The sequence below is a fragment of the Nipponia nippon genome, unplaced genomic scaffold, assembly GCF_047370975.1.
Source record: "Nipponia nippon isolate SJK-2023a ecotype South Korea unplaced genomic scaffold, ASM4737097v1 scaffold_6, whole genome shotgun sequence".
In the NCBI taxonomy this organism is placed as follows: domain Eukaryota; kingdom Metazoa; phylum Chordata; class Aves; order Pelecaniformes; family Threskiornithidae; genus Nipponia; species Nipponia nippon.
In genome coordinates this window covers 40,105,364-40,118,578 of record NW_028262380.1, presented here as the reverse complement: position 1 = coordinate 40,118,578, position 13,215 = coordinate 40,105,364, and the positions used below count along the sequence as shown (strand labels likewise).

Sequence of the window (13,215 nt, the reverse complement as noted above, 5' to 3'; positions counted from 1 at the left end):
AAAGTATAATTTAAGTTCAAATTTAAAGAATGCCAAGCTTTTGTAACAGAACAAGCATGTACAGGGAAAACCAGATTAGTACTATTGCATACTAAGTAGATGACTAAACCAGAACCATCACAGGGTCCAATGCAAATATTTATAAATATCGTATTTCGTATCAGCTATCCTTTACTACAGGTCTCATTGTAATACCTTTCACAGTATTCCATTATTAGTGTAATTATATTAATGATAACAATAATATTTTTAGTGGTATCAATATTTAACTTGTGGTAGCTGCAAAGCCAACAAAACCAAAGAACAGCAGAAGATCAGAACAACAACCATTTATCTACTTCGCAAAACACTGGTTTCAAACACTAAGAGGGGGGATATAAAAGCTTCTACACGTGCTCTTTTTCCTCAAAAGAAAACAGTTGCACATACATATGTATATTACTAAATAATACCCTTTTAACAAACAATGACTATACACTGACTAACAGAAAAGTTATCAGCAAGCATCAAACTTGGAGACAACAGCATCTGATACACGGGCTTTCACATTTTGAAAGGAAGATTTTTAGCTGTAAGAAGGTGGCTCCAGTAGAACGTCTGTGGCACTTCCAACAGAGAAGATAGTGACAAAAGATTTCCAGATTGTAATTTCATTTAGTTTACTATTTGGTTTCACACCTTTAAAAGGAAGTGAATTTACAACGACCTGAATTAGATCTGACTGTAGTAGGAAAATGTTGTTAATGTTTCTATCATCAGGAAGATTTCTTCATTTTCCACTTTAAGAGTGTGATTCCCTTGTTTTGTGGCCTATATATCACAACCATGTGACAGATGGCACTAACTGGCCTTGCATACTAAAGAGAAAGAACTGTGAAAAGATGCTGGGAGATACACCAAACGTACCTTGTGCTGCTGATTTCCTAAAAAACATCTTCTGGAATTTGTTCCAAACACCAGAAAAATATAAAAATCCAGCTCATACAATACACGTTTGATAATTCTACATCTATTTCTGCTGACTTCGGACTCTTGTCAAAATCAGTGATTAAGTAAGCGAACCTAGTTATACCCGGTACTTTGCAGATACAGTGTTCACTGCAGTTTATTAAGTTATTAAAAGAATGACTGAATAGCACATCTACCTCAAGCAGATTACTCAGTTTCAGTGAAGCCTACAGAGCTGTTAAACTGACAAAGTGGGCAACACAAACCATTTACCTATTACAGTTAAAATATCATAAAGGCAGTTTTCAGGATAATTTAAACCATCATATTTATTTTCTTAAGATCCCTTTAAAACACAAGGAACTAAAATAACTACTATACGTCCACTGAAGGAATCCACATCCCAAACAACAGCTTATGACTTCTGTACATTAAATCCCCAGACAGGCATTTCTTCACTTGGGGGGGGAAGCAGCTACCATTAGAGCAGTGATAATGTTGATAGTGAAGAAGTCTGAGACCGTGGGGAATGAAGTTTCACAGAAGTGATTCAGAAAGCAATATAATTAGCAGTTAGTCCCAATGAAAAGTCACTCATTGATAATTCCAAATGCTTTTTATAACCATCCAATTCATTGAAGGTTCATGGATTTAGAAATGACTGTGTGAAGAGAGAAGAGTCTACCTCACTCAGCTTTGTGATTTTTGAAGATATGCTCTCTCCATAAGGAATACCTGTCTATACAGTATGTGTTCTCATGAATTTGAATACATTTGATTTATTTTTCAAGAGTTTAGAGTACCTGTTTTACCTGCATCGCCCTGAAGAAATTCAAGTCAGGCTGTAATCCAGTATTTTGAGACAAAATCCTTTTTAAAAAAAAATCATTGTTACTTTTTAGAAACTATTGCTTTTAGCACCCTATTACAGGACAAATTTGGGTTTTCTTTTTTCCTCCTCAAAACAGGCAAGAAAAAGAGCATTCTTTACTGTAAACCTTTGCTATAAAAGCACTATCTCTACCCCACACAGCATCTCTCCAGGATATTTCCAATACCTCAGAATTATTGACCATGATCATTCCATATTTTAACTTGGAAAGAAAATAATAAATTTGAGAAAATTTATTTAACTGCCTGGCATTTAAGGAATTTTAAAACCATCTTGCTCTTCATTTTTAAAATTATAAATATTTACTACTTACTAGTATTTCCAAAGCAGATATGGGCTGCAGCTGCTATATATTATTTGAACTCAGAGGAGAGTCTGGGGAGCTGGAATGAGGGACCACATCCACTCTGCAGGGCCAGCACTCAGACCGCCTCTTCTATCCCATGGGGCTGCTGCTCTTGTCTGAGCGCCCAAGGGCAGAGCCCTCCCAGGGGAATTCGAGGCCTATTGTAGTTTCTTAATTAATTCATCTCTCCCCAAGCATCAGGGCACCACGTGGGACGAGGGCTCCCCATGGGGCAGCCAGGGCCCACGCCAGCACCCCAGCCAGGGAGCAGCCTGGGCAGCCAGGACAGCCCCAGCCCATAGAGTCTGAGTCCGTGCTGAGGGACTGAGAGCCCCAGGCTGGGCTGAAATGGGATCCTGGACCATGGACAGGTTGAAGCCAGGCAGGGACAATCAGGGCTGTTGGTGCCCTCAGGGACATTGACATGGACATTTCTGAATGGCTTTGTTGGAATTAGGTACTTTGGCTTTTATTTTAGGCACTTAAAGAGTGTTTCAGATCTTGTTTATGCCCTCATTATGCCTTATTTTGTCTACAGGGGTCTGCTGCTTCTTTTAAATTGCAATGAGTCACTGTATTGACAAAGATAAAAGATACAGGGTGGCTTGTGAGTTGTGTTATTTGAGTTCAGAACGAACACAGTTGTGGGCACAGTTAAAAAAGCCCTTATCTCTTACCACCCACATAAGTAGCTCTCAGATAGGGATCAATTTTTATTCTGAATGACATTTGAAATCCACTGTGCTAATAAAAATACAGACAGAAACCACAAGCGTGATTAAACAATATCTAACACACTTGACTCCACTGCAGCATCTGCCTAGCGCATTTATCACAGAAGGATGGACTCCAAGTCAGCCTCAGACACTTCACAGCATTAGAAGCATTAAGAGCCAAAATGTCATAAATAACCTTAAAAAAGTAGAATTTAGTGGGGCACACTGCTAGATTTTTTTTTTAATTCTTATTATTTCTAATCAGAACAATAAACAATTAGGCTTTATTTCCATTTCAATAAGTATAGTTTTAAGAATGTAGACACTGCACTGTTTGTTTCTACTTACATATTTTTTCTTTCTGCTTTTTGGCCTTTCAAAGCAATACAATTACCATAGGGCTTTTGTAGACCCAACTGTTAATCAATAGTTGTGAAAAAATATCAAGCATTTCTTCTCTCTACAAAATTATTTTAAAAAGCAGAGTAATATCTACTTAAGCAGGTAGAAAATTAACGTGTGCAAATTTCTTTGAGAATCACACAGTTTATCCAGTTAAAAGCAATGGCTCATCTGCTTTTAGTCAAAATATTTGCTCCTTCTGCCTTCAAGGCGTAACTTTAGAGACATTTTTCACAACTGAATAAACTGAAATTTTGATTCCAGTAGGTCTGCCAAGGAAAGAATTGGGTTTAGTATATCTTTAAGTAAACAAAAAACCCAAACAAATTAAAAAGCTACTAGCTAAGCCAAACAATTAAATACCAAGAAAAAAAAAAACCAAAACCATCTTTACAGTTCCTTAATCATTTCCAGTGAATTATATGCATTTGAACTATGGCTCCTGACTGATATTTTCACTTAAGTATTTGACAGAGGGAAGCTGGAAAACTTGCTATGAAGAGAAAGCATCGATTTGTGGCTGTTCTGCACTAATGGCTTCCTAGGGACTAATAAAATAAGTTAGAGCCTAATAAAATGACTGATCTCTCATTCAGGATAACAATGAACCTTAGCCGCCAAGTCAAGTCAGACCCATTATTCTAAATGAAAAGCCAAAAAAGGCAAAGCAGGAGTCACATACTTCACATCAACCCAATATATTATTATAATAGACATCTAAATTCCTCAGTCCTAAGAAGAAATTTGGATATGCCGTAGCAGTGACATACTTACTTGGTACATTCTCCCTTCTGGCTACTAATCCCACAGACAATACAGCTAACGTTCACAGAGAAGCTTTGGAAAGGATGTTGATAATACAGCACTACACAAGTTAAGAGATTTAAGATTCTCTTTCTAGCTATCATGAAAACAGTGGTATCTTGTTCATTTTCCTGTCTCAAACAATGAATATAAAAGTAAGACCGGACAAGTCAATAGGATAACCCCAATGCTGTTCTAGGTTCTGGGACTTCCTGAGCTGGATAAGTCTGTATGCCATTAGAAACCATCAATGGATTTGTTTTCCAAGATTATCCAGTCTGCCCTTGAACCCATGTAAGCTTTTGGCATCCACAATACGCAACTAGCTTCACAGGTCTGCTATACAACAATTGAAGAACCATCACTTGTTCCTTCTGAACCTGGTGCCTACTAGTTTCCTCTGATATCTCAAACTTCTTGTACTGGAAGAGACAGATAATCTAACCTTGCACTCCTTATTCATAACATTGTGAATTTACAGACCTCTAGCCCAACAGCTCTTAATCACTCTCTTTCTAGATTGAAGAGTCCTACTATACTCAATTTTTAAACATATAGCCTCTGTTATACAACTCTAATCATCTTTTTTTGCCCTCTTTGGGGCACCAATATTGTACACAGTATTAATGATATGTAGGAAAGATGGATTTATACAATGGCATAAGTATGTTCTCTGTTTCTCTATGATTTTCCCAGTAGTACCTGGCACTTGGTTTGCTTTTTGACCACTGCTAAGCACTGAACTGCAATTATCATGGAACTATCTATCATAAGAAGTCAATGTTTTGATGGATGATCAAATCACTTCACTTCTCAAAAAAACATTCATGAAAGAAAAGGTTTACAAATTTGAGGATAGGATTCTTCAGCTTTATTTATGACGATTAGCAGCCAGATAAGAATTTGGATTTCAAATATCTAAGAAAATCATGTTTTAAAGAGACAATAAGATTAGAAAATACATCATTTAATTTCAGGTTACAGTAAACTACTTTGTTAAATGTAATTAATTTACCAAAGGTGAGGAGACACTCAATAAAACAAAGGCCTTCCAGAAATAGATTTTCAGGAGTAGCAAAGCAGGAAACCTTCAAAATGGATGAATTCTAGGAAAACCAGAGGCAATAGAGTTTTGATATTTTAAGTGTCAGGGTTCTGCACAACTCTTCAGGTTTGGGTTTGTTTTTTTTTTACATATTTCAGCAAAGAAATTATCGCAGGATAAACAGGATAAAAGCAAGCATGTATGGAACAGATTAATCAATATTATGTGAAGCAATGTTTAGTAATAAATTAAACTATAGATATGGGATATTAAATAGTATTATAAATTACTTGTAAATAGTAAGAATATCAGCTCTGTCAAAACTTCATCTGCTGAGCTTATCCAAATCATTCTTTCTATGATTTTCATTACAACACATTTTCTTGAGTCAAATTTATATGCCCTGTGGAATTTTTCAGCAGTTTTAAAAGGAAACAATTAAAAGAAAGTATTAACTTACATGGTAAAGACATCAATAACATCTCCTGCAGCTCTTGTCATCTCAAAGTAGGTTTGCAGAATGTTGACAGTTCCTGAAAGTGCTTCATGTCCACAACCACAGAACAGCGCGACTCCAGCATACAGCAGGATGGTAGCAATCAAAGATGCATAGGGAATACCTCCCAGGCATTTGATGCAACACTCAAAGCACCCTACAAGTAAATAAAGATGTGTGTTAATATATTATATCAAGAAAGCAAAAAGAAAGCTTTTACTCTTGAGAAACACTTGAAAATTGAAGACTGCAGGCCAAAGAGAGATTAGAACAAGTCTAACAACCCATAATGTCAGAAAATCTGTGAAAGGACACAGGTTAATTCAACTTCTGAGTTTTCTCAGTTGCTACTTGACCTATTAAACATAGACATGCCAGCTGATTAACATGAAACGTTAAACAGTTAATTCCTTGTACAGTTTCATGCTTTTATTCAGAGCAGGTTACAATGTCAATCCTTGGTTATACCTATATTCACAATTCCTCTTGCTCACCTATCGGGTTACTGAGGAGGACCCTTAATAACACGAAAACCACAGAAAGAGGATATCCAGTTCAATTCCTTCCATCACCATAGGATTATTCCATTTTTTATCCATACAGTGCTGACACAGAATCGTTCCCACTCACAACACCAATTCTTTGTGCATCACTCAAATACCTCACAAGGATAAATGAAGATATCCACTAAAAAGGCACAGAATTAGAAACAATTACAGAAGCTGAATTTTCTCTCAATATATTTTACCCTGTGCAATGTTTCTTAAATGAGGGCAATTGCTCTTGAGTTATACAAGGCCAACCTTTTGTCCAGCCATCGGAGTGTCTAAACTGCTGCCCAGTTCCACAACAAACCCTTTCCCCAGCAAGGGTGCTCAAGTTTCTGGCACTACCTTGCCTAGTTTGTCAAGTAGTTTCATGAATGCGGCCTCTCTGACTCTCTCAAATCTCACCACTCCCACAATGACTTTTACATCCTGTAGAGCCCTGCCTATTCCCTTCTGGAAGGACAGAAAAGGCAGGAACCACTGGCTGAGGGAAGGCAAACATGCATTGACTCAGTAGCCAAAAGTTTTATTTTCTCCTAAGCATTACCAGTTATGCACAAAGGATTTGGATAGAAAACAAGATGAGGCCTATAAAATTTAAATGCTTATACAGACAATAGCCAATTAAAAATTACTTACAAGATGTTCAACAGGTGTGAGTCAATATATTTTAACATGTTCCAAATGCTTTAGGCTATGCTAAATCATAGGAATACCAGAGATATATTAAAAGGGGAAAAAAAAAAGGCACAAAAAAGCCATTCTTTAAAGAAAGTATGTCTACTTTGCTCGAAGTACATGTAGCCTCTACACATAATTTCCTATTTTGTCCTGTAAGTTAGTAAGTTCTTATTTCCTTTAGCATGGATAACTCCTCTACCTGTTCAAGTATTAATTTTCTGCTTTTAATGAACAAATATCAATCTGTCTTTATATATAGATATATATACACACATATATGTTTAGCAGCTATTTATACACAAGATTCTCTGAAGAGAACAGGTTAAGCCATTTTCAAATATACACGGTTTTTAGTTAAATGGAAATGTCTATTGAAATTTTGTAAGTATAGGTACTACAGAAGGCAGTATTTAAACTACTGGATAATTCCTGTAAGAAAAATATAAAGGAATATACTAAACATCTACAAGACATATAGACTTCAAAAAGTGGGGTAATTCCCAACTAGGTATGCTGGTTGTATAAAAATAGAAAGAAAGATATAGCTTGAGACTACATTCATTTAAGGACAAATTACTATATCACAGCCAACTGTAAAATACCAATGTAAAATGTACAAATTCATATACTTAAACTGCTACCAAAGTCTTACTAAGTAACCTGTTATACAGGTCACCCACCTCCAGCAGCCATCACACACCTGCATGGGTGTAACACCTTCCACCCTTCCAACACTTTGCTAACAGTATTTTATTTTTTTTTCCCCTCTGAGCTCCTATGAGCCTGCTTGAAGGATATATCCTTCCTGCGATTCATGACGTCCTACTCTGCTTAAGTAGGTAGCTTTCCTATTCAGCAGCACAGGGCTTTGAATGTCCAGTAGATCACTTCGTGTCTTTCTTCAGTGGTTGTTAGACTATGGGAGTTCATACCTAGGAAGTCTGTGGGCTTTCCATCAGTGGGAGGTCTTAGGAACAAACTAGGAAAACATATAAATGCTTTTGGAGTAACTAATTCTGCATGCAGATAAATATGAGAAATCTCTTAAAAATCCTTCAGTCTTGTTTTCTAAGATTACCCTTAACAATAGCTGTAGTTAATTCCTTAGTGGTTAAAAGCCTACACAAGTATTAGAAAAGGATCCTTCACTGGATAATCTACTGTCTAAAAGGCATAGAAATAAGAAATATATATTGAAAATATATATATTGAACAAGGATTGCAGGGAAATACATAGTCGCATAATATCAGAGCTTATCACAAAATGCCCATTGCCATTTTCAGCATGGAATAACAACAGAAAAAGCCTCAGGAAACTAGTAACACTGTACACATACAAATTATACAAAAAAGTAGAAAGAGGGGGAGAGATGACAGTAGAGTGATAATGGGAGTGATGTATGAGGGCCTGTAAAGTCAAAGATGAAAAACTAAGGTAGATCTAAATATTTACAAGGACACATGGACTTTAGGGAGAGTGTTTCTTAATATTGCAATAGCTTGGGGCAGGGAGGTGGAAGAGAAATTTTGTAAAGATTTCTTTTTTCACCTTCTGAGATAGGCGAAGTGGAAGGGAGAAAGTTAAAGAAATGACAACATAGGAACAAAACTAGCTAATAGTCTGAACTAGAATAAATTTCATTAATTTCACATAACTGCTGTATTTAAAAGTGTGAGTATTGTTACCAATAACAATCCTGCAGGCAGAACTTGTGACCCCATGGGGGACCCACGCTGGAGCAGTCTGTTCCTGAAGGACTGCACCCCGTGGAAGGGACCCACGCTGGAGAAGTTCATGAAGAACTGCAGCCCGTGGGAAGGACTCACGTTGGAGAAGTGTGTGGAGGACTGTCTCTGGTGGGAGGCACCCCCCGCTGGAGCAGGGGAAGAGTGTGAGGAGTCCTCCCCCTGCAGAGGAAGGAGCAGCAGAGACTACGTGTGATCAACTGAGCGCAGTCCCTATTCCCCATCCCCCTGTGCCGCGCAGGGGGAAGAGGTAGAGAAAATTGGGAGTGAAGTTAAGCCCGGGAAGAACGGAGGGGTAAAGGGAAAGGTGTTTTAAGATTTGGTTTTATTTCTCATTACCTTACTCTGATTTGATTGGTAATAAATTAAACTAATTTCCCCAAGTGAAGTCTGGTTTGCCTGTGACAGTAATGGGTGAGTGCTCTCTCCCTGTCCTTATCTCAACCCACGAGCCTTTTGTTATATTTTCTCTCCCTTGTCCAGCTGAGGAGGGGGAGTGATAGAGCAGCTTTGGTGGGTACCTGGCATCCAGCCAGGGTCAACCCACCACACAGTGTAATACAGTAAAATAGCATAACAGAGTAAAAACAGTGTAATACAATAAAGTGATAACAGATATAATAAGGTGCAATCCAATGAAAAATTTCATCAGAAACAACCCCCTTTTTTTTTCCAATTTTTTCAAAATTTGAGAAATAACTGAAACAGATTTATAGTTTGTGAAGAAAAAGTGCTTCTGTTCCTCTCTCACATTAGAAATGTTCATGCGTATAAGCCTTTGAGGGAAACTTTTAATAGTAGTATATTTTACCAATTTAAGACTTTGTCACTCATAGAAAAATTATTGGAAGGAAGTTTCTCCAACCACAGGAAATTTTCAAATTATCAGGTATTCTCAAGGCTTTGCTTATTTATTCAGCTCTTCTATAGGCCTACTACTTTTCTCACTATTTACTTCATGAGTAACTAGAGTTTTCAGTGTTGTCAAATCAAATCAAAACTAAAGAAAATCAGTGAATCAGGACTAAGATTTTAAAATGAGTATCACACATCATTCATATCCCACAGAAGGTAATGTGCTGTAGGTAATATTTGCTCCAATGCTTTTCTTTCTAGCTGTTCAGAATGTGAAAATAGCTGTTTAATAACAGAACAATAGAAATGCTATTTTAACTTGCACAATGATATTGAACCACCCGTACAGAATGTGACTCAGCTGTGCAATGTGTGTACGCATCTGTGAGACAGGCAGTCATTCACGACTCTGAACACCATCTTCACAAGGTAGCTAAAACATACAGCCATGGAAATAATTACCAGGAAAGATAAAAAAGATTGTATCCTACTTTGATGCTTGTTTTCATCTGCAAATACAGGTTTCAGTACTTTTCAAACAGTTCGCTCTGCACTATAAGCCTGCACAATAACCTTGTGCGTATAATTCAGCATTTATTGTTCTTATTTTGCTTATGTTTAGCAATATTTTCCCTCAGGTAAAAATCAAGATATGCTGGCACCAATTATTTTTACATAAACTGTAGGAAGTAATCAAAAAAACTATTATTTGGAGTCTTCAACATGAAGAACTGTACTGTTCTTTTTTTTTTAATTTTATTATAAATCATTCCACGGAGAAGATGTAATAATGAAATACATAGAAGATGACAAGGCAAGGAATTTTATTTTACATGGATAAAATAAAACTCCAAATACTGACCATATTCAGCTATCAAAATAGTGCACATTAATGTTATGTTACATACATCCACTTTCCAGTCAGCAAAGATCTTGTAGGCAACTACCTCTGCTCCTCTTAGTAAATTATTACTGTCTATATCAGAAATACTCTTGATATAGGTATATAAACGTCTGCTTTAAAAGGTTTGTAAAGTGTTCCTTATACAGGCAAATCTGTGCACACCTCGTCTAGTTTATGCTGCTTTTTGGGTGCAAGTTTTCTAATATACCTCCAAGTGCACCAGCCAAACGTAAGTTGACCTTGTCTGTACAATCTCTTCTCTACATTAAGAAGGCAAATGATTTAGATCTCAAGCAGAAGCAGAAATTGTCCTTGTGATTTACATGCTAATTATGCACACAAATTGCACCACCACAATAATTTCTTTGTTTGTGTGTTAGTGATACGTGAACTCTTTCTCCTCAGTGCAGATCAGGACATATAACTGACAAATAAAACACACAATCCATTTCTGGCCAGTGCATTTAAATAAAAAAAAAAACTAAAAAAAAAAAAAAAGAAAAAAAAAGAGATTCAGGACCTACATCTCTCGCCTCATAAGTCTGTGAAAGTGAAATTTAAACCAATGATATCAGAACCACTCTCAGAAGGCAGTTATGCTACTGTGTTTTACATAAACTGTTAAGAAAACCTATCCACCGCAGATTTCTATGTAAAAATTAACATGTAGAAAACAAATATTTAAAAAAATATATAAAAAATAAATAAAAAATAAACAGAGAATACAGAAGGATATTCTGGTTTTGCTTTTTTCCTCCTTTACAATGCATTTTCAGCTAGAACATCTAGGATGATTAATCACAGATAACTACAACTCCCATGCAAACTAGCACCTCTGAAGACCATATAACATTTTAATGACATTTTTTATTAACTTATTTTTCTTAAAGATTTTTCTATCTAATATTAGGAGACAGGACAGCAGAGCCCAAGTAAAATGCAGGAGAACTACATAAACTTGAAATGGAAAACAAAATAAGGAAATGTTCTCTGCCTTCCATGCCTGGCTAGGCATGCATTTTTTCATATCTAAATTTGTACCACTTGTCACACAGCTTTCATGGCCAATCAACTCAAATACAGTTTCACAGACCATCATGAAACATGCAGATTTAGTTCTGAATTTTATTAAGCTAGCCTTAACCTCATGAAGTCAAGCTACTGTTATGTAATATTTTAACTGATAAATACATGCATCAAAACACATAGTACTGAACAAAAAGTAACACATTTTACTCAGATCTAGTACCAAAAAAACCCCAAATTATTCAACATGTGGCATGACCTCCTGAGCCGAAACTGTTCTCCAAGACATCACAGCAGAGCAACAGGCAGAAGCAATCCAAATCCCTTGATATTGTCCCAAGTACAGAAGACAGACAAGACATTTGAGATGTTGTTTAACAAAGCTGCTAATAAGGGGAAGCAACATTTGGGAATTAATCAGCAAAGATCATCCTTGTACTGTGATCTGGAAAACCTGTTCAAAAAGTGCTGCATACACATCCCCACTCTGCTCCCACCCTCTACCATTATACAAGATCTACTGGAATTTAGAAGAAAACTATATCAAACACTAACAACTAAAGTACCTTTCTTAGTCTTGTTCAGGAGACGACTTCTCGTTTAAATTAGCTTTTCATGAGAATGTTTACTATTACAGAATTACCTATCAAGCAACAAAAATTACTTTTACCACAAAATTAATTCTGAGATCCTGGCTGTTAAGACTACAGTGGAAAAATAAATAAATAACATGGTATTTTGTTTAAACTGTTATAAACAACATGATATGTATAATGCCCAGAAAATTTCAAAGGAGTTCAGGAAAAAGGCCAACTAACTGCAAGAAAATACAAAACAAATATGCAGGTATCCTCTTACACATTACATTCTGTATCATTACTGGATCTGCTTTGACTTGTTATCTTCTTAGTGTGACTGTATGTTTGCTAATCAGAATCAGTTAATACCAAAAATCAAAATGCTATTCTTTAGGCCTTTACAGTCATTCTGCAGTTAATAATTGCATCAGTTGCTGCACTTAACATGGGACCAAGGCTAAGAGGAATTGTAAAAAGATTTTTGTTTATTTAGATGCAAAATTTCTCAAACTAAATTAAAATACTTAAGATTGTGCATTTGCACAATTACTGTAATGCATTTTTGCTACTAAGAATCCCACTGGCACATATGAGAACTTTAAGAAGTGGGGATACTCTCTGGTTATGCTGGTTCTTGAAGGCAGCTCCTGCAAACCCGTCACTTCATCAGATGGCTGCCTTTATATTATCTTGCATAAAAAATTTCCCAGAAACCACCTTTGTGTACTGGTTAGGATAACTTTGTTACCATGGGGAATTTTATGAAGGATCAATGTCTCGGCAACCTGCAACCAGAAGCTGCTCTGTAAGTTCTCAGGCCTTCAAAATTCTCCTTCTGTAGAAATATAACTTCACACAATTCATCCAATAACAAAAAAGGAACAAAAGATTTAGCTTTGCAACACCCATCCCAACTGACTGTGCTCTGATTCTCTAACTTACAGAAAGCTTCAGTCATCAAGAGAGTCTGACTTAAGTTACTCAAATGATATTGGGATTATCTCACCATGGATATGGAAAGTCCTCACGTAGATAGGCCCCACATGCAGGCCAACAATAATAACGATAGTATTACAGCATAAAAATCCACATTTTTCCATCATATTTACTACTGCATTTTGTCTTCAAGCTATATACAGAACTTTCAGCAACATAAAAAAAATTATAAAACCCTTAAAAAGCATTTCAAAACAAAAATGAAAAGGAAAATGACATAAGTACAATAAAG

General features: G+C 36.3%; 1 protein-coding gene across 1 annotated transcript in view; it reads right to left on the bottom strand.

Moving 5' to 3' along the window:
• The window catches only part of GPM6A (glycoprotein M6A), a 131,128-nt gene that overhangs the window by 36,714 nt on the left and 81,199 nt on the right, over positions 1-13,215 (bottom strand). The window contains exon 2 of the mRNA XM_009474803.2: positions 5,614-5,806. Within this exon, the coding sequence (XP_009473078.1) occupies positions 5,614-5,806 (193 nt within the window). The remainder of the gene's footprint in view (positions 1-5,613; positions 5,807-13,215) is intronic.